General features: G+C 44.2%; 3 protein-coding genes across 11 annotated transcripts in view; 1 reads left to right on the top strand and 2 right to left on the bottom strand.

Moving 5' to 3' along the window:
• Positions 1-2,943: 2,943 nt before the first annotated feature.
• The window catches only part of LOC107266704 (titin), a 30,017-nt gene continuing 11,615 nt past the window's right edge, over positions 2,944-21,345 (top strand). For 3 of the 5 annotated variants that reach the window (XM_025084053.1, XM_025084055.1, XM_025084060.1), the window contains exons 1-5: positions 2,945-3,255; positions 15,232-15,335; positions 20,315-20,362; positions 20,449-20,922; positions 21,003-21,287. In XM_025084053.1, the coding sequence (XP_024939821.1) occupies positions 15,251-15,335; positions 20,315-20,362; positions 20,449-20,922; positions 21,003-21,287 (892 nt within the window). In that variant the 5' untranslated portion in view covers positions 2,945-3,255; positions 15,232-15,250. Of the gene's footprint in view, positions 3,256-15,231; positions 15,336-20,314; positions 20,363-20,448; positions 20,923-21,002; positions 21,288-21,345 lie in introns of all 5 variants that reach the window. The other 2 variants (XM_025084045.1, XM_025084048.1) reach the window with 1 other exon arrangement.
• Positions 4,582-8,876, bottom strand: LOC107266707. Of its 5 annotated transcripts, XR_003059440.1 has the most exons (8): positions 8,348-8,876; positions 7,607-7,746; positions 7,194-7,380; positions 6,782-6,938; positions 6,592-6,712; positions 5,771-6,008; positions 5,277-5,479; positions 4,909-5,187 (listed from the first exon to the last, which is right to left on the bottom strand). XR_003059440.1 is itself a non-coding variant. In XM_025084074.1 (6 exons), exons 2-5 carry the CDS (start codon positions 6,872-6,874, stop codon positions 5,122-5,124), a joined length of 615 nt encoding a protein of 204 aa, XP_024939842.1. In that variant the 5' UTR covers positions 6,875-6,938; positions 7,194-7,944; the 3' UTR covers positions 4,582-4,794; positions 4,907-5,121. The 5 variants fall into 5 exon arrangements, 1 of the variants encoding a protein (XP_024939842.1); XR_003059439.1 differs by having other exon boundaries at positions 4,909-5,176; positions 7,194-7,746; XR_003059438.1 differs by having other exon boundaries at positions 7,194-7,746.
• Positions 15,367-16,866, bottom strand: LOC112494214. The gene is made up of 2 exons (XM_025084076.1): positions 16,136-16,866; positions 15,367-16,063 (listed from the first exon to the last, which is right to left on the bottom strand). The coding sequence occupies exons 1-2, from the start codon at positions 16,163-16,165 to the stop codon at positions 15,608-15,610; spliced, it is 486 nt and encodes a 161-aa protein (XP_024939844.1). The 5' UTR covers positions 16,166-16,866; the 3' UTR covers positions 15,367-15,607.

Consider the following 21,345-nt stretch of genomic DNA (forward strand, 5'->3'; position numbering starts at 1 on the left):
GGGGTTTTTGGGGGGGGGGGGGAGGGTGATTCCATCAACAGCCCCACTACGTGATCCTTCCTGAGGATGATCGTTCTGGCATACAAGAATTAGAATAAAAATTTCTACAATATTTTTTCATCCCTTTTTCCAATATTCTACGATAAAATTATATCTGGATAATTTACAAATAAAATTGGTACACACGTATATCTATACAATATATCTAATGGCTTCTCTCTGGCTCGGTTAACGGCATCCCATTCTCTCACGCTAGCCTAGCAACGCTATTGATTTCCTTGGTCCCCTTTGCGAGAACTATCTCACGGAATTTACCCTCTTCCTGGCAAAAACAAATTCAGAATAAATATCCAGAAAAGCAACGACACCCAAATACCTGGGGTAACGCTATCTTAAAACAGGAGTACCCTAATATAAAATAGGTTCAAAACACCCTTTACTCCTTGTAAAAAAAAAGGTAGCATAAAATATCACATAAATAAAATGACAATAAATAATAGTACTGTCGCTACCAGTAACAGCACGGTAATACCTCATTTAATGAATCCTATAAGTTCGAATAGTCCTTTATAAAAAAAAATTGAACAACTCCTAATTTTACGTCCACAAAAAAAATTCATAATCCTCCTATTACTTTTTACCTCAGATAAACAAATTTCATCTAAGACGTAATTTCACAGAACGCATCTACCTCGTTAAACAAGGTATCGCTGTACTACATTATGTTACCACGTTAGACAAATATACCCGCGCTCGGCCGAACAAGTCCGGAGTCATCCGAAATGGTACTGTACCGTACAAAAGGACTCTTCGTCTTAACGTCTAGACATCCAGAGAGTCCGATTCTCATCCGTAACTTGGAAACTAGCCGGCGCCGGCAAATAGAGCATCGCGTCGACCTCAACCTCCGTCGTCGCTCGAGTCAACGCTCGAGAAAGTCGCAAGGTCGTTTCCTCGGCTGATCGCGCTTCATCGAAACCACGTGTTTCCGGTAATAAAGGAAAAATATATGTCATGATCGGTATAAACGTAATACGATGATTAAGAATAATAATGAAAAAAAAAAAAAAAATATTCAAGATCCTTGACTAAGAACAAAATTAAAGAATAATAATAACAACAATACATAATCGTAGATTCAAGTGAAAACGAGGATATTTCAATTGGTACTTGGCATAGCGTTGATCGATCAACCGTAAACGACCTTTACTGGCCTTGAGCAATTAACGTAATTCGAATATTCAATTTTTTTCTTACATTTTTTTTTTTTCATACATTCTCCAAGCGATAAGAGAAACACGTATATGCATAAAGAGCGTGTTCAAATATTACTGGGTGAACTTCCAAAGCGTATCGAAAGTAAGAGTCATTTCTCTCTCCTTTCACCTTTCTCCAGTCCACGATTCTTTCTCCGGATTCAGGTCAAGTTCAGTGTCTGTTCTGTTCAGCGCGCGTCATCTTCTTCTGTCTTCTTCGTTCCAGGTACAGCTTTGCTAACTCTCTCTCTTTCTCTTTCTCTCCTTATCCCCTCCATCTACCCTCTACTCACTCTTTACTTATGCAAGATCCATTACCTGTACCCATATTACTCTGACGTTACCGAGCAATTGCTATTCTTGGCTGTTGATTATGTCAGTGTCAATGACAGTCGTGGTCTAGCTGGCAGCTCACTGATCTCGCCCACTACGAGGATTTTGACTTTTCTTACTTTTTCTTGGGAGACTGATGAATGATTTTGCAGATTTATGTAATTAGGATGATCTTTGTAGATTTTGTATCCTGTAAAAATGGAGATCAATACGATCGAATGAGATCGGGTAATCGTTGGACCACCTGTTATTAATGGGAGATGATGATTTTGGTAATGAGACTTTTTTTCAAATTGATTATAGCGGGGTATCAATAAGTAATGATAGTTGGGGATGAATTGGTATATTATTTGAGGATGATGAGATAATACGTGAACGAAGAGCTTGAATGAAGAATCATTAGAAATCATTCTACACGTCAATTTCGTGGAAGATGTACGGTAGTGAAAATTTTCCTCGAATTTGCCACACCCCGATACGGCTATTTTGAAATAATCAATTTTATGAAACGTGTATCTTCGATTCACGTAATTTTACGCAACATCGATTACCAGCTAAGATACCGCGTTGAATACAGTGTATCCTGATCTACGTGTCACGAAGTAGAAGAAACTTTCCTGCTCAAGCGTTAAAATTTCCAGTTGAGATGCATGAATCAGGTCAGCCATGAAATCCAAAGTCCTCAATAAGAAAGAAGAAGCACACCCTTCAAAGCATCCCCATAGACTTAACCCTCGGGTAATTACACGCGAGGTCAAAAAAATCTGGTCAGCCCGAAAAAAAGGGACCCTTGAACGTAGCACTCGAAAATTCGGAACTGCCAAAAAAAAAATGCTCATCGACCCCCGTTAAATCTGGGGTACCCAAAATTATTAGTACGTGAAAAAAGAAAAGTAAGAAAAAATTTAATTAAGCTCAAAAAAAATATTCATCCCACCAGGTTATCATCCCTTGGCACAAAATGACAGGAGATGCGTTCGGCTCAAGATCCGTCGCGTGAATGCGTCCGTACCGAAAGTGCGAAGTCCGGTAGATGTGCGCATGCGCATGGGGACTGAGCGAGAGAGAGAGCACTTGAATATTGCGCGGCGCGCAACTACGAGGATGTGTTCACGAGGTGGAGGAGATTCTTCTTCTTCCCGACGACGACGTTGTCCATACGTCCGTCTTCTAGTTGGGTCCGTCCGTCCATCCTAGGATCCGGAGGACCAGGGAGAACCAGAGACTCTTCTGTAGCCGCGGGCATCGCAGGCTCCCCCGCCAATCAGCGCAGCGCATGAAGGTAGGGGCCGTGGCACGGCAAGGTATTTAAGGTACCGTGAAGCAGCGGCGCACGAGTTCACTTCTGTTTGGTGCGGTGGTGCGAGAAGACCGCGCCACGAAGAGGGTGCGAGTGACAATCGAGCATCCTCGGGATCCTGGACATTGGCAGAAAGAGAGAAAGAGCGATATTAAAATTAAAAGAAAGATACCAGATAATTGAATAGATTCCCTTTTTTTTTTTGAATCGGTCCAAGTGTACGAGGAATTATAAAATCATTTTTGAATATCTGAATTTGGCAATTACTCGTGAGGGTAACAAAAAAAGAAGGAGCGGATCAGATTGGCGACACGACCACCAGGACAGCACTTAACGACCCACGCAGAATAGAAAGAGACCCAATAGGTAAGTGACGTATGTGCTGATGATGATCCCATGAGCTGATCATATGATGATACGTGAGAGTTTAATGCGTGCAATGATATTGCACACTGTATACAAAAGTGTTAACGGGGAAGGACAACTGATACGTACCATTGTGTGAGTCGAAAAAGTGAGTTTTAATGAAATCAGTGCGACGTTTTTCGAATTTCGGTTATAAAATATATATTGTGTTGATCGATCATTAAATTTTACTGCGGTTCTTTTCCTTTACTGCGAATTACGCGCGCTTGGAATTTTGTGCAGTGATGCTGCTCGAATGGACGTAATAATCAAGCACCCTCCCACCCCCCCCAACGACCCAGTGTAAAAATTCAAATCGAATCTTGTAGAAAGAAAAAGACAGACAGAGACAGAAGTGCCCCTTGACGCAATTTATTGGGTAAATTGTAAGTAGGAAATAAAAAAAAAATCACTATTTTGAAAATATAACAAAAAAGTTTTATATAGCAGTCCAAAAATTCATTTGATTTATATCAAGGGTGGTAGCAGATAACGATACACAGGGACTTTGGGCCATTGTATGATTATAAAAATTATCTTGACTCAAGACGTAACAGATATCGGGCCCTCATAAAGGCTGGTTCACGAAACGGCCGTTTTAACCACCAAGTAGAAACTACTCGCGACTTGTCTCAAAGAAACAAGAATACAGAATAAAGAGAGGAAGCAAGAGATAAAAAAAGAAGTACTTAACGAGTCCCTCAAAGACAGACTTCTCTGCCTTAGCGTCTAAATAATTCAACGCGGCGTGCGATAGGTATGCGTGTCTCTCGTGGGGCCTTACGGGTCCCAAAGAGCGATGGTCGGACGTGCACGAACACCTCGTACAATTAAGCAGTGACTGAATACCGAAGCGAAGAGGAACTTCGGCAGAGCGTGAATACCAAAAAAAAAGAAGGATAACGCGAGTATACATAAAGGATTTCGCCAGAATCCAAAAAGTCCAAAAACTTCGCTCAAAACGAAACGGCCAAGTTTTTTTTGAATTCCCATAGTCGCAAAAGCTCTAAAGTACGCCGAAACCAAATGACACTGACGAAAATTAAAAAATTCAAAAGTTCTTGATAAAAATCACATTTTAAAAAAAACCATACTCGAATCCTCCCAAGCCCTCCATTGTGCATACGTCTTTGGAATTCCTAGCTATTCTGAATAGAAATTATAATAATAGTATATAGAGCTTCTTCTGCCCCCCCCCCTCCACCCAGCCAGTCATCTACCCATATACAAAAAAAAGAATCGATATGTAAATTTTCTCAGAAGTCTCAAAACGAATGAACCCTTTCTACATAAGAGGTCTCGCGTCTCTAAGAGCCTCGACACAGTCTCTTCTCTTAAGCACCTCTTGGTATATACATATGTGACACATGGGTCTTGATATATCGTTATATATCGGTATGTGAGAAATTCGGCGAGATCAGACTCTTTAATGCGATCCTGAACCCGAAGACGCGTCTAATTCGTATTCCACATACGTACGACGCCCAACACTTGGTTTGCCTACGCAGATATAAACTCCAAGTCAGTATAGATATATCTAAGAACACGCGTATCCAGACCACGCGTGAACATACGTGCTCAGTAACAGTATATATACATATGTAACACGTACGAAAAGTTCCTTGTAATTCAGACGGTGATTCGGCAATTCATGTCACTGGTGCGTAGAGAAAGGATCATTCCGAAGTTGAACCGTTGCAATTTTTCATTGGCAAACTCGATCGTTTCGAACGGTAATCGATCTTCTCCCTCCTTCGTAAACTTTTGTCTCGCTCTTTAAGAATTTTTTTTTACGAACGTCCTTTCCTTCCTTACACCACCGCTTCGTCATCCACAGCGTCCACTACCGTCCACGGTATTTCTTGCTCCATTAACTTGCGACCTAAGAAAAGTCTAGGAGAGTAACGCAATTAATTTCTTTAACATAGTGGTCCGTGTAGTCTATGGCAGCTGGTGCTGGATATATATATATATATACGCACAACTAGCTTCACAGTTGAATACGTGAGGTTATCGTACAGCTTGAATTTTCTTTTATTCACTCCATCCTCTTCGGGTTGACCGTTTTGCGGTGGGTATCCACTTTGAAAAATTTTCGTACGTCCACTTCGGTAGAATGATACGCGATAATTGATCGTTCCTTGGATAGGTATAGTCCACTTAGTAAAAGATGATCCGTACAATTCTGAAAGTTTTTATAAAATTTTTTCCTAAGAACTCCAGTCCGTCTCGGCTTGGGATCTATTACAATCTGCGATAAAACTAATCGGGAGCAACTACCGCGTGTCGAAGCAACGGACCAATCGCAATAGAAAAGATACAAATACCAATACTTGGTATCTTCTATTACAAGCTCAGAACGAATATCTGTATAGTGGATAGCTGACTAGATGTATCAGCGTCTTCGTTAGATAAAAAAAAAATAAAAAATAAATTCAGATCGCCTCGCTCATTAGACATAATTTCGACGTGTTACCGTAATACACGAGTGCCAGGATCCCCGGAGGTAGCTGCCGGGTCCACGATTTCCTGGGGGTCTCGCTTGAACGAGTCTTCGAATCACGTAGATTCGAAACGGTAAAGAGCCCCCTCGCTCTCCCCATAATCCCTCGTCTATCCTCCCACTTCATCCCTTGATCGAGAGATACGTTCATCTGAACCAGAACGCTCTTGGGTCCAGATCTGAACGGAAATACTTTGAGGATTCGTTGCTTCTGAAACATACGTATATTAATGACTTCTTATGCGTATGTATATGAGGTATTCAATTATGAAAAAAAATTATTGCCAAGTGCAAAAACCGGTAGTGGGATCAAAAAAATTCAAGACGATTCCGATCTCGACTCCTTGATTATTATGGACCAGCCATTACAGATTACACCTAATAAGGTATTATACGGACAAGATGCGTTAATGAACTTGACGTTAAGACGGGTTCGCTGGACGTGCAAATATTTATAGGAGTGATTAACGAAAGGTCGTCTTCGTGAATACACAAGTTAGCAGGAACCAGTTTTACATAGGATTTATAGAAACGTCCAATTACTAGCTCATACGTTTCCTTGAGGGTTTGCTACAGATCTCATAGAAATACTGGACAGGATTAAGTACTTATTAAAAATCAATAGACGCCATAAAATCGTTATCGAGGCTTTAGTATTCTACGTGTATACCATCAATCTAGTCACACTCGCCACGATAAAAATCAATTCTCATTGGATCCAGGGAATTGTCAATGGATTCCACAGAATCAGTTAAGATACGTAGCACGTAATTCTGTACGACGTTACCGCTCACCAGGAACAGGGTCAAAAACCACAGGTGTGGTCGTGGCACAAATCGCCATTTTCTTGTCCCTTTTGCTACTTTCGTTTGTCCACAATCACGTTAGGTATGCATACACGCAGTTTATATTGTTCTACAAAAAAATATAATGGAATGAGCATAAGCACAATTATATATATGTATATACCCATGTACGTAGTACCTGGTGACTGTATATCAGGTAGGAGGACCTGCGTTTAGTGAACCTGCACACTTGGCCTAGATCCAGTCTCCGCGTGTCGGTAATAATGTCCATTCCAGTCCGTGTGCCAGTGACTTCAACCTCACACAACCGGCCTCTCTTCAGGGAACGGGGTAACCTATAAGTCATAACTCGGTCTTATAGGTTAGGTAGATATTATTATACCGGGCTTACCCGGGATGCCTAACCAAATCATTGGTAACGGGTAACAGGTTCTACTATACTAGTCCATATTAAGTGACTAATATCCCGGAGGGTATACCCTTGTATACCGATATATATATATATATATATATCGATGTACCATTTTCTAATGCGTCATCGCAGGTACCATCGACTTATTGCTAACGCATCTATTAATAATTTATTGTACCTTTCTCTTTTGTCATCCAGAGCCGGTTACACTTTTTTTCCCTTATTTATTCTCTCCTCTGTTTGCTCTTCTTTCTTTGGCTCCCAGAGGATGTTGCGGTAGCCATGCTTTTAATTGTACATTGGCATTTGTCACGCATGGTATATTGATGGGGTGTTCTCATCTTGAGATGCACGACTGCTCGGTTCTACTAGGCGTATAACATATTATTGATTATCGACTTCCATATCGGGGGTAACTAAATTAACTTTCGTGTCGTCGCGTCGCGAAAAAAATGTAAACATCGCTTTATCCGCGGATTAATCTCCATTACCGACTGGTTTAACGGTACATTTTCGATCGCGCCGGGATGCCGGGCTGCTCGCGGCTCCCGCGCTGTTAATTATGTTACACGCCAGGTAATTAGCTCTCACGTGAACTTCTCTCGCTCCTTTCCCATTCGACATTTTTTTTCTCTCTTATTCCTCCTTTCATTGTCGGTGAGTGGCTTCTGCATTCTCCTTCTGCCCCCTTTGCATTAAGGTTTGAATGGACTGGATCGTTATGAGAGACACTGGAATAGAAATGAGGCAAGATAAAATAGGAAGAAAATAAATGATAAAGGGGATAAATTAACGTAACAAGGGGTAGTGAGCAACGGGAATAAAAAAGAGAGAGAGAGATTGCTCTCTTTGATACGCGAGATCAAGCAGATGAACCTCCCAGGATGAAGATTCGCAATTATTCGCCGGTTGGAAATGGCTTGCGTGAAAAATTGTCATTTAACGAGGGTCCCCCTGAGCACTGGGGTTGCGCGGGGTTGCACCCGAGATCATTAACCGTTCGTTGCTGGGATAATGTTTGTACACAAAAGTCGCTCGACCGTGAAGAATGAAGTCGAAGCTCGCAGTATCTATCTTTACGCCGTAGCGAGCGCGCACGACCGTCGTCGCGCGTGACGGCCATTCTGAGATTAATAACGTCCTACCTCTTCCTCGCATAGTCCCAGTCTTAGCCAGTACTGCCAACGTAAGAGCCCCGTGGTCTCTTGTTCGCGTGGAAAAAGGAAGCCCACGGCCGGCTACACAGTGGCTACGCTCTTGTGTACCCTTGATGAAGACCATTTGCGGAGCTTCGTAATAAGATAGCATAAACCAAGGAGTATAGGTACATACGTGTATCCAGAGGAAGCTTCAACAACGTAGCCATTTCCTGTTTAACAGACAGTTCTTGCGTAGCTTATGCCTGCTGGATTGCGGGAGCACGTCGGCTGCTTGTCCAAAAGAATATTTAGGTTGAGTTACGCAAATATTCTCACAGAGGGCACTGGGATCTGGCAAGAAGTTTTCGATATCATTGGTCGGCATTTAGTACAGGGTATCTAGAGGGTCCGCTGTATGGTGTGAATTCTCTCTCGTGTGGACGTGCCTTAAGTTAAGCTACTCCGGGGACAGAAGTCGACGAAGATCGTATCGCGTTGTCCGGGGTAGGACAGCTTCTCTGGGTGGCTTCGTGGCCCCTGCATCCGGTTCGCCATCCACATTATTTCCCCCGTGCCTTGTCCTCGGCCAAGGAGCTGATCTTTACTGGTACATACTCGGCAGGCTCGTGCTATTTATAGGGGGACATGGGGGGCCCACCTGGACCATGGAGACATAGTGCCCCGCTGTGTGGCTCGTGCACGACTACGGTACCTTTTTCTCCCTCTACTCTATACTCATTTTACGAATCTAACAGTATATACCAATAGGACACTCTGTATACGATAACAATGTATATTTAAATTGTCAAATTAGCTTACTCAAATTTTCAATCGTTCCGAATCTCCCGATCATTCCAGATTTACTTGCCGAAGGTGTTGATTATTAATGCTGGATGATTCGAATAGGGTTTTCCCCGATGACGCTAATGCGTTTCGGGAGTCACGAACGCGCTGCCATGTTTAGCGCATGGAAGGTTAATAGCTCCGAGACGGCGCGTGTCACGCACGTTCTTGTAGCCTTACTGGCGCCGGCATTCCTACACCAGACCAACATCTCCAGCTAGAGGTTAGTCTGACCAAACGGTAGCAAGTGGTAGTACCAACCTCCTGATGATAATACCAATAGGACCAGTTTCCTAGTGAGGTACCGTGACCGATCGAGAAAAGCTTGACAAGAAGATAGCCAGCCTTGATTCCTGTCTGACTAAAGGGGATTCTGGACAGGTGTTCGTCCTCTTCTGGGGCGACTAGGAGAATATCCTACCGGGTTGACCATCGTCAGCCATCCCCAGGTCATTAAGGAGCTTCTTCTGACCTTGCTGGATATCCTGCTTTACCAGGAATCTCGTGGAACGTCAAATAAAGAAGATTCACCTTCTCTCGATGCTCGTCCTGTCTCCTCCTGATACACACATCGCGTATACACCTCGTATGTACATATCTTCATTTTCTTTTCTTTCTCTTCTTTTCCCAGGAGACGACGAAGTTTCCTTAAAACATCATCCTGTGCCATGTTTACCCGCGAGTCCTGACTAAGTGCCTTCGCACTCGGGTAAACTCGATATTTTTCAGGATTCCGTGTAAACGCAGTGTAAATAAAACGCGCTAGACGGCTGTTGCCTGCGTGTAAATAATAGCCGAGAAGTCCCAAGAGAAGCTTCGCCTGCTCCCACGCATTTGAAACCTACCCAGGACGTATTCGCCGTCGGCAGGACCATCAGGGCCGTCACTATTTCTATTCCTATACGATTCTCTTGGAAATTCTTTTCCGGCTACGCAAATATTGGCGGTCCCGTTCCTGTCGATGAGTTCCTTTTTTTCTTCTAGACGTGGAGGGTGGGGGCAGAAGGGAATTACAAAAAAGTGTCTAGGCCCTAGGATGGACTCTTGGTAGAAAAGCTTTTGAGATCCTTTTAAAAGAAGAAAAAAAGAACCGTGTCCTAGGTCCGGAACTTGACATTGCTATGTCAGTGCCGTACATCGTGGCGCCACGCCTCCCCGTCGGTGTCGGATTTACGTCGCATTGTTCCACGCGCTAAGTAATTTCAGCATGACCGGCACATCCAGTCTTGAGCAGTGTTTAAGTCCCATAAGGCCCATAGTAACTATCGCGATCATCCCCGCTATCAGTGCCTCGGGAATCGTACACAGTGATTCCTTGTCTTCTTTTTCATAAGAAATTGGGACTTAAAATGGGGGCCTTGTTGCTCTTACATATTTCTAGAATTTATAATCTGAGTTATTAATCCTGTCGAGGCGATTACCCTCTGGGCTTCTGGATGGCGCTCATTTGATAATTAATGACGTTTAATTGTCCATGATAACAGTGCACTGAGTTTTAATGACAGATATGATACGATCATTATTATTATTAAGGGTGGCAATTTAAACACCACAACCTGACGGTGCTTGAGACTTTATTACAAAACAAAACTTCGACATACTTAAACTCAAAAAAAAAAACCTAAATCACACCCAACAGCCAGAGACGCGTTCTTCTATACAGACTATCATCGACTTGTTAACCACAAAAAAAAATCTAGAAAATGAACACAGTCAGAGACTGTCAGGCATCAAGAAACTTTGCACAACGATAGAAGCGATAACGAAACCGGAAGCAATCTTCGACTTCCGCACCATTCGAGTCCGCCGGACGTCTCAGGGAAACAGTGTGGCAGTCAGAACGAGAGCAACGACTTTACAGGGGCAGATAAAAGCATCGTAATAAAAAAAAATATTTCAAAGAGAAAAATAATGAAGTACAGCAATACCAACGCGAAAAACGAAGAGAGTGAAGGAAAAACGCGGCAATATGAAGGAAGGATGTGGCTCAGCCTTTGATCATATACATTTTTTTCGTCGAGATAAAAGCATCAGATAGAAAACCCAAAGAGTTACAAGCAAGTTATGGCGGAGTTATGTGCGTGGTAATAATATCGACTTAATTGTATGGTGGCAACGGGCTCCACGTACGGCTAAGTATAAACCGCGATCCGACGCCATGGGTCTCCTAACTCTTCCTTACCTTTCACCGTCGCACTATTACGTACTATCTCATACGTACTAGTATCTACAGCCATCCATAACCATACCGGATAGTACGTACAGGGTATACGTATAGCTCAGGGTACCGTCCTCCTCTGTACCTGTATCATCCATACGGTAGAGGGTATCACATGGTACTCGGTGGTGAACGGCACGATCCGTATCTCTCATCCCGGCCCCGAGGGTGCAGATCTGATCTCTTCTGGAGATATGATATAGGAGAGACCCACGTCAGCGGTAATACGCGTTATTATATGCTGCCGATCGATCAGAGGGACGTTTCAATCGCGAAATATCGATACCGCACTGGAATTCTTTACCCAAGCCTTTCTCTAGTGATTTTCATTGTATCCATAGGGTTTTTTATTTTGAATAAAAATATTAAGTTGGCAGTGGGCATATATAGGGATAATTCGGTTGGTACTACGTATACCTAGCTTTATGTGTGATTCTTGGTACGAGGTAACTAAATGATTATCAGTGCCCCAAGGGTTATACCCTTGTAGGGTTATATACCCCTGTAGGCCTGCTGGCTCTTGGTAAGGGACTAGGGAATTCTATCAAGCTGCGTAACTCTAGCTCAGGTAGGATATAAATAGAAGCGGGTGTAGCCAAGAACAACTATGTGTGTTGGTCGACCTGTTGCTCGAGCACCCTCGTGTGAACGCTGAGGCCTGAAGTAATCGGACCTTGCTGTTCCAACTACCTTTGCGTGCGGTACTTACCTGGTGCAGGGTAATGCGTTCCCAGAGGGTAATATTGCGGACTGGGATCATCCTGATAGTCCCGGAGGATCTTATGGGATCTGGGGAATTTTTTTTGGTACCGATCAAAATTGTCATTGAATTTTTGCACTTGGGTGTATACATATGTATTTACCAGGTTGTATATTGGCACTGTGCAAGGATGCTGTGGTGTAAATGATGGACTAAGTTCTCTTCTCTTCCTAGCGTGACGCTATTGCTTAGACACTGGTACGACCTCGACGAATTCACGCTGACCTCGGCCTTCGAGACATCCGGAATTCACGCAGAAGAATCGAAGGCAAGCTGAACTGGTTGAGGCCTCATTGTCAGCACGCGTGTATCTTCATCCGCAAAATCGAAATTAATCGTTTGGTGCTATGGACCATGTTAACAAGAACTAGCTTCCTGATGATTACAACCTAAAAAGCTTGACCACCCACGCGATAGTTCAATTTTTTTTTTTTACAAATCATAACTTTTATTTTTCTCGAGTCCAATTCATAAGGACAGACGCTTCTTGCGTTTATGGTCCAGATCGTTAAAACCAAACCCACCTTGCTTTTGGTAACTTTTAATGTCACTCCGTTTCTTTAACCCGGACCCACCTGGTCAGGTTAACCCACGCTCGTAAGATGCTCCTGGTGAACACCGTCATCGTCACATTTACTAGACTGCCATTAGTAACTCAAAATAAGATATTACCACAAATTGCTCCCATGTGTACACAGGTACACGGTGATTATTAGAGGTTCCGCCATCTTGGCACGAGTGATTCATTCTGTAAATTCAAGGAGCCGCGCGTAATATATTTATACGTATAGTTATAGCCAGACCGGTTACCCGGTTGACGTCCCTCTACGTACCCAAAGATTACTGGCTGATGATCGCGTAACGAGCCCATCGCCGTCAACCTGTCCCGAGGGGCCTTAAGTCCCTTTTACAACACGGGCTATGGGACCGTTCGTACACTGGCACGCGGAAGTCAACTTCGGACCGAGGAGAGGAAGGCTTCCCCTTCGGGCCAAACTCCGCGTGCGACCATGAAGCGGTATAGAAGATGATCCTGCTAATTGTCATAATTAACCGTGGAAGAGTTCCCAGGGTCAGGTTAGGTTAGGAACATTAGATAGCAGTCTGCGTAGTAGTGGTAGCGGGGTCACGGAACTTATCGTTTGCTCTTACAATTTGCATAAGGTCACTACCATACTTACCGACCGAGCACTACTATATCTGGTGATACCTAGTCTGAGCTACTTTATCATCTCTCAGGTCCCCTCATGCTTCTTCGTTCTCTCAGGTCCCATCGTAGTCCTCTTCGTTGTCCGCGCCACTGTATAGGAATAACAGGATAAATTTCGCAGCTGCGGAGAATCACGGAAGATTTTGAATGTCGATTCTACCCCCCTTTTTTTTATTAACCGATTGACAAAGATACTGACTGACAAGTGCGCTGTGTAATCGCGATTACAGTAATTCACGATTCCGTATTAAAACTACATAAGAACATCGGTCAATTTCCCCGTTAATAATGGCACAATGGCACGTACCGCTAACGCACTGTACAGACGACCTGTTGTCCGCCATAACATCGTTGATCGTGCAGAACATCCTTTGGACGAACTCGTTTCTTTTATTGTTAATTTTTTTTCTAATAGCCCCTCTTAATCCTTAATTTCGTTCCAAAAATATTGAACGCTTTTAACTAATTCAAGAGTGTTACCAGACTTCAGCTGTTGAGATCCAAGCAAATAATTTTTCTCTTTATCTTTCACTCTTGGGAGGGTAGGAGAAGGTTCCCAGCGAAAGGTAATCATATTCCGCGTTCCACGATAATGCCGAACCTCACAGCCTACAGGCAATAACGGTAATACTCTGAAGTACCATCCATGGGCCCCAAGAATCCTTTACAATCGATTAAGTCCCATTACCTTTGACCTCGGAGATCCATAACGACCATAAAACTCACCCATAGAAATATATTATATAACGAGAGTGCAAGTAAAATTAATCATTAGTCCGAAACAGTCGACTCGGTACCGTTATCCAGAAATTTTTAAAGATAATTATCAAATAAGTCCCAAAGAGAGTCCGGCGGTTGGGACGTCTACGTTGTCACTGCCATTGACATTGCCATTCACCCGGCATCGTGGGTGTGTCGTCTCTGTCGGCTTACACAGTCCCATACTGCTGAGTAAATGCTTACCCATACTAACCCATGTCCGTACCCATTCACCGAATTCCCTGTTCAATGGGGCCGTACCGTGAATACAAAATGACGTAAGGCCCCGCGCTAAAACCACCCGGAGTACTTTGACGCTTTGAGGTTATCTCACTTTGCACCGTTGCTATATACGTATACATGCACTCTATAGTTCAGTTCATCCCGACGCTCCATAGTCCCATAAGGTTACGGACAATCTCTTGGTTAAGTTATTATTTTAGATAGATGATAAATTTCTCCTGATTATCAGCTGGTTATTTACTACTTTGGGCCTCAGACGTTAACGAGTATCAACCTTGCTTTGAGTCCCAGGAAGACACGCGTCGAGATTGTCGATAGTGACTCTCTTTGGGATATTTCAATGCAATAAAGTCACCCGATGACTTTCAGTGTGGATCTTATGACAAGATAGCGAGTGTTCGCGGCGGTGTGAACGGTGCTTAAATTTAAGCGGAATCGTGCGAATGGGAACGCATTCCCACGCACCCACGCCTCGGCGAAGTCACGTTACGTACTGGAACGTGGATGAAGTTATGTGTTTATAGCTTTGCATTGCGCAATTTACTGTCTAGTGGTTCTTCTTCTTTCTCTTCGAGGTTTTTTTTTTCACTTTTTTTTCTCTTTTTTTTCCTTCGCTATCCAAAGAACAGGACACTTACGGTATCCTACTCGCGAAATTCATGATTAGCATGTACGAGCCGCACGCGTACAATAACGGAGTGCGGTACTTCTGTGACCTCTTTTTTTTTTTTAAGTTGCTGGTAACGCACGACGATACGAGTTCTTCGTCTCTCGTTAACGAGAATCCTTGTAGTCTCGTGCCACGTGCCCGGTGGCTTTCATACCTGCGGCATTTCTCTGTGCATAGATACCGGAGAAACATCTATGGACAATTAGGACTGAGACATTCGACCCTCGTGGGTCGACTCTAAATTTTTTTTATGTACACTTGTTTTTGCGCGACGTCTTGGTTTCGTAAAATAATAACGTGTACTAGTTTCTGGGACTTGTTACGCAATAAAGTGATATGGAAGTTTGACTAATGACTTTTTTTTTCTCTTTCAGAAGAGCGACGAGTGCCGAGATGTCGGCGCTAAGTGCCGGGATCCATCGACCCGGGATTATCCTGTCGCTGCTGATTGTGCTTGTGATCCACCTCGCGCACTCCGGTGAGTAAAATTATTTTTTTGGTATTTTAGGTAAAGTGGTTTTGACATCATGTTTTTCTAAGATTCTTTGGCCAGCAGCAGAGCAGTGGTGGTTTGCACTGTCTGCTGACGGGGATGTCGTCTGGGTAATTACTGAGCAGGAATAGAGGGTCCCATTTGGTCCGGGGGCCTCAAGGGCGAAGGGCCTGAAAGCCTCGTCATGGTCCGGCGCTTTAGACACGCTCGAATAGTCGAACAAAGCCAAACCAATGGCTGAAGTTATTCGGTGAAGTTCAATTGGGTCGGTTGCGCAAGAGGCTACTCCGTGATGTGAATCCTAACCTAAGAAAAATCATTGAAACACTCAGACGGGACCTAATCGTCTTCTGGGATGATTCTATTGGCTCCTGGTTCCGCGGATGCTGGATGGGTCGATGAACGCGAGCGTCGGACCTTTGCGACGTCTCTCCTTCAGTTCCATCCCTCATTCTTATTCTCTCCCGTCTGCTCAGGCCAGACTGCAAGACCCGCGCGAACTTTTCCCATGAAGCTGTTCGCCATATTCGCATTGCGTCGGGACGCTCTTCTCTATCTTGGTCCACTGGCTTCGCGGTATTATGCCCACTGCGTTCCTTCTGGATCCTCTTCCGTTTACGTCGAGCCGGTTTTCCACTGCGGGTTAAGGAACCTTCCTCTCTAGCTTGATGAAGTCTTATTCCTAACTTGAAGATCCTACTACGATACGCATGCTGCAAACGTTATTCAACGCTGGACCGATTCGTTCTAATCGATAAAAAATTATTAATGAAATTAATACCCACTTTCCACAAGTCCACGTCATCTTGGAGCATCTTCGTAAAAGGGCACTGGAAGAAGTACTTGACCCAACTTGACAAGAAGCTTGAATCACCGATGATTCCTCATTGAGGATGCGGTACAATTTCTTACGGTGGATGACAGTGCAGCTGCAGCAGCAACCAGAGATGCGTTCAGATCGACTTCCGGACTAGGGTAACTTCTTAGCGGGGTAGGGTTTTGCCTATGAGGATGATGGACCAGGAAGCTATCTGAACCTGCAGAAAGTATGTACAAGAAGATGAACCATACGACGATGAAAAATACTTCCTCGAAGATGGTCCGTGTCATTCTGATTTCGGAATTCGCGACGTGCTCCACTGAGCAAACAAGTGCGACCTGACGGTGTAAAAACGTCAAAAGAAGTAATAGCTACGCAGCTGCGTATAGCGGTTCGCATTCTCTGCATCTGTGATGCTGCGAATTCTGGTCAAACCTGTAGCAAGGCCCCTCTTCCTGAGACGCCTTGGACATCGTAGCTGCGAACGGGATGTCAGTGACCTGGACCTCGGGGCCACTTCACTTACGGTCCCTTGTCACACCTGACCCCGAGGGCACCTTACATATTTATCCATACGATCATAGTAAAGTGTCATTATACCGTTCATCACAAAACTCCTGGATCAACCCTAGTTCAGGTAATAGCACCAGCATCGACTGGCGCGGGAAATTCAAACGGACCATTAGAACGGACCATTAGAACGGACCATTAGAACCGGTACCGTCAACCTGAAAGGAGCGAGAGAAAAGCAGTGAACGACAAGTAAACAATGCAAAACCGAAAGAACGTTAACAAATTTTTTTTTTGTCATAAATAAAATGGCAGCATTGTTACCAATTGCAGAAACGTGCTCTCGCGTCCAAATAGAATTTGCTCTTCTCTCCTTCCTCTCGGCAACTCGCCATCTCAGCATCTCTCACCCTCTTCCATTGCAGTTCATGGGTACCAGGTAGCCCTACTCTCCTCTCGACTACTTGCCTAGGTGGAGAGGTCAGTCGCGGTCATCGCAACGAGGAGTATAACGGAACGTGTGGGTGCAACGTCAGCGTGACACGGATTAAGTAATCCCATTAATTCATCTGAGTAAAACACGTGGACAAGGCAGTATACGCATCGTGGCGAGGATCATCGTAAGAACGAATCCAAATACCCGCTAACCTCCTCATGAAAACCGATAGGTCAAGTGCTATTGACCCTGGTCTCTTTGTCTTCCTCCATTTATGGATACCTGCGACGGACTCCAACGGAATTGAGAATCAAGAAGAGACATACGAAATTTCTTAGTTTTGACTTCACATACCATCACCTGATGATCGTCCTCGTGCTCATCATCATCATCATTACCATCATCATCATCATCATTCTCGCCAATGATGACCTCGAGCCAAGGATTCGCCTTTCTATAACGAGAGGCAGATGCTCGCCGGAGCATGTGCGGTTAATGGTAATGAACTTTCACGCCAAGGCCGCGAGCGATGATTTCATAACGCGCAATGACTGCGAGTCTCGAGACTCGCGTAATATAATAGCATCCACATATGAGCTCACATGCGTGCCTGCAATCTTGTATATGTTTACATATAAAGGCGATTCAAGGTAGACAGACATATATGTATATATGTATCCGTAAGACTGGACCAGGATCAAGATCACTAGGAACGGTAATAGGAAACTGAAAAGACATTCACAAGAGAAGGAAAAGAAAAAGAACGAACGATCGTACGCACTCGATGGAATTCGGTATTATCTTACGTAAGGTACGCCTAATGCTTCTTACTCGAGATGTCCGTCGATCTTGTTTCGCCAACGTCATTATTGTCATGCTAAACTTTTTTCCTCGACTATCCGTCAGTTTTCACGATTTTTAGCGCCGGTGCTGCCACCCGTAGGCGGTGGCCGTTGTCTGTAAACAAAATACACGGAAGCCCATCGAACATTCTTTCCATCGGCAGAGAGAAAAATATTGAGTACTCAAATTCAAAGTGATAGTTCGAGCAATGCTCGTAGGAAGTCGAGTGAAACGATTATCGAAACGAGTCTAGCGAATCGATTGTTCGTCGCGTCGATATACGTCGCTAGCCTGGGATGTTTGCCAACCTCTTGTTGACAGCTGTGCAGGACGTTCGCGTTACTCGAGGAAGATGGCCACATTCGGCAGGATATAAACAACTGGGTGAGACAACGTTTCGTATTTTGAAGATTCGTGGGGAAACTTTTCAGGTTTATCGAGCCGAACGAATCGACTGTTGCCGGAATGACGAACGCAGTCAAGTAGCCTATCGCGCTTCCCACACGGATTCTAGTAACTTTACTGCATTCGCTCTATAGCCAGTGCGTGGGCTGTTTATCGGTATACGCTGATCATTCTTTGACTCTCAATAAAAGACGCTACGGTCGTAACGTGTTTGACCCTTTCTACATACGTTTTTGTGCGGGGAATATATTTCAAGGAGGATCGTCTCGTTCCTGTGGGAGATTTCGAGGTTAGTGCGTCTCATTAGCCGTTTTTTTCCCTTTAATTTCCTTTCTGGGGGACCCCAAGAAATATCTGAACAATTTGTCAGGGTAGGACGCTAAACGGTCGTTCAGGCCCCCATTGTTACCCACGTAGAACGGCGAAATTGCTTAATTGGGCCCTACACAAGAAGACCGTGACGCGCGGCACTGGGTCTTCGCAGGTTCGCGATCAGTTACCACGTCGTGCTATTGGGCCTTTTTTTGCTGGGACCAATCTACGCAATGAATGCTGGGGTCCGTTAGATATTTTCGTGCATTGTTACCTTTTATTTGGCCTGTAGAAAATTGTTGATTGGTGAACGGGATCTGATCTGGTTTATTTATTTATTTTTTCTATAGATTCAGAAAACGGTATCGATAATCTTATCGAATTCTGAGAAATTTTTATGTGACAGGTTCGATGTCCTTTTTATTCCGAGGTATTTTCGTTGCTGTCACTTTTGTAATACAATACGTATTACACTGGAGGGTCTACTAAGACGATATCTATGTGAATCTCGTATCGCTACTCTTAGGTCCAGTGCACCAGACGTATATTAATACCATGGAGAACAGTAGCGACACCGCTAAAGGCTACTTCATATGTGACGTGTCGCGCTAAAGCACGCAACGTGGAGGCACGCGGCTGAACGGCTCGTGGGACAGTGCGAGAAGTGACGGGGCCTGGTAAGGCCCATTCATGGAGCTCGCCATTCCCAGTACAATTCGCTTCGCTGGAAACTGTCTGCATGTCCCATCGTGGAATGCTGATTTCTTTTCCTTTTCTTCTCCTCTTCATCTCTTTTTCTTCTATCTATATACCTATCTCTCTCTCCCACCTGTCTCACGTTGCTAAGGGCGCTGTCGTACACGCGTTGCATCCAAATACACCGGCAGTTCTTCTTCGGGGTGTCGGCTTCCGTTCTCTTGCTTCCCGGAAACCATCCGCCCTTCAGACCAGTTCCTCCAGACCGTTAGCTACGTGTCAGCATCACGTCATCGGACCATACCTTAGAATCGAGAGTAGAGGGTAAATGCCCTAGGGACTTTTATTTATTTATTGTCCTGAAAGAATCTGGGCCCCAATGTCCTGGACCAGACGCGCTTTCCAATCCCTCGGAGAGCCTGACAAATAGAGACTGACATCAGGATAGAACACAGAATTTTAGAATGACACTGGGGCGATGAATGCACCATAGGAACGACCCTAGATGTCCATAGAATCCTATAGAATAGCATAGAATTCGCGAGTAGGGTGTTTCACGAGAATTCATCCATGTACACAGTGTGTACACACTGTACTCGGTGTATAGAAGAAAAAAGATTCGCGCCATATGACGCTTTTACCGAGTCTCACTCTTGTTCTGCTGGATTTCTCACCCACCCACCGAGGACAATATATCCAGCAGTAATTACTATGATAAATCTACCCTTATCCAAGGTGGAGAATATTCCCTTGGCTAAGGACGACGTCCCCTCGGCGATAATGTAGCCACATCTGGCTGCTCCTGCTGCTGGGCTGCTGCCCGCTGTGGCTCTGGAAAATGAGATGGTTCTTTGTGATTATATTGTGGATCAGAATAGACTATGGGCTATGTAATAATTTATGGATCGATCGATATCAATTGTACTATTCACTGTGTTGCAGCGCCAGTATACGATCAGGATACCACAGAAGTCGCAGAGTACGATGCAGGTATGTAGAGGCCGTGTTCACTGAATGACTTTTAATTATTAATATTTTAATGGGGATTCATTGATGTTATCTTGTATCGGTTATAGGTGCCAGCGGTTGCTATTACAATTTTCAACGCTATCAAGAAGGCGACAGAATTATAACGAACGAACCATGTCTCAATTGCACGTGCCACAATCGGATGCTCATGTGTTACCTCAGGGTGTGTCCCTTCACGAAGGCTATTGGTCAGGATTGCACGGTTGAGAAACGACCTGATCAATGCTGTCCAGTTATCACGTGTCCCGAGGTACCCGTTCAACTTTTGACATCTACTACCAATACACCGTCCACGTCAGGATCCACCGAACTCGGTTTCCATGATAACTATGGATGCAGCATCAATGAAAGATTCTACGCTGATGGCGCTCAGCTTCCGACCGATCCTAATAATCCTTGTGAATTGTGCTACTGCATCAGGAACAGGACCACGTGTGTCATGCAAGAGTGCACACTACGTGTTGCAGGATGCAGACCAGTTTATCAACCTGGAGTATGTTGCCCAGTCAAGTACAATTGTGGTGAGTATCGGTTGGATTGGATTTATTGATCAGGAGGCTTTTTTTCTGTAAAATAAACTTTGTACTTTTTTATTCTCAAGAATATGACGAAGAAGACCAAACCACGGTTGGACCAACTCCAGGTCTGTTGATGACCACGACCATAGCACCAGGAATCGCAGCACCGCAGTGCAGCCACGAAGGGAAATTGTATGAGGATGGTGAACTGATCTACTCGACCCAACCTTGCCAGCACTGTTATTGCTTCCGCGGAGACATTGCATGTGCAGTTCAGGACTGCGGAACGCCTATGAAGACTCAAGGCAAAAACTGTACTGCTGTACCACCGCCGGAGGGAGAGTGCTGCCCGACCACGTACCAGTGCGGTAAGGATTCAATTTATTCCACATTGGAAGTTTTATGTTACATCAGCAGGTTCCCGCT

This window comes from Cephus cinctus, unplaced genomic scaffold (genome assembly GCF_000341935.2).
Source record: "Cephus cinctus unplaced genomic scaffold, Ccin1 Ccin1_scaffold0022, whole genome shotgun sequence".
Classification (NCBI taxonomy): Eukaryota; Metazoa; Arthropoda; class Insecta; order Hymenoptera; family Cephidae; genus Cephus; species Cephus cinctus.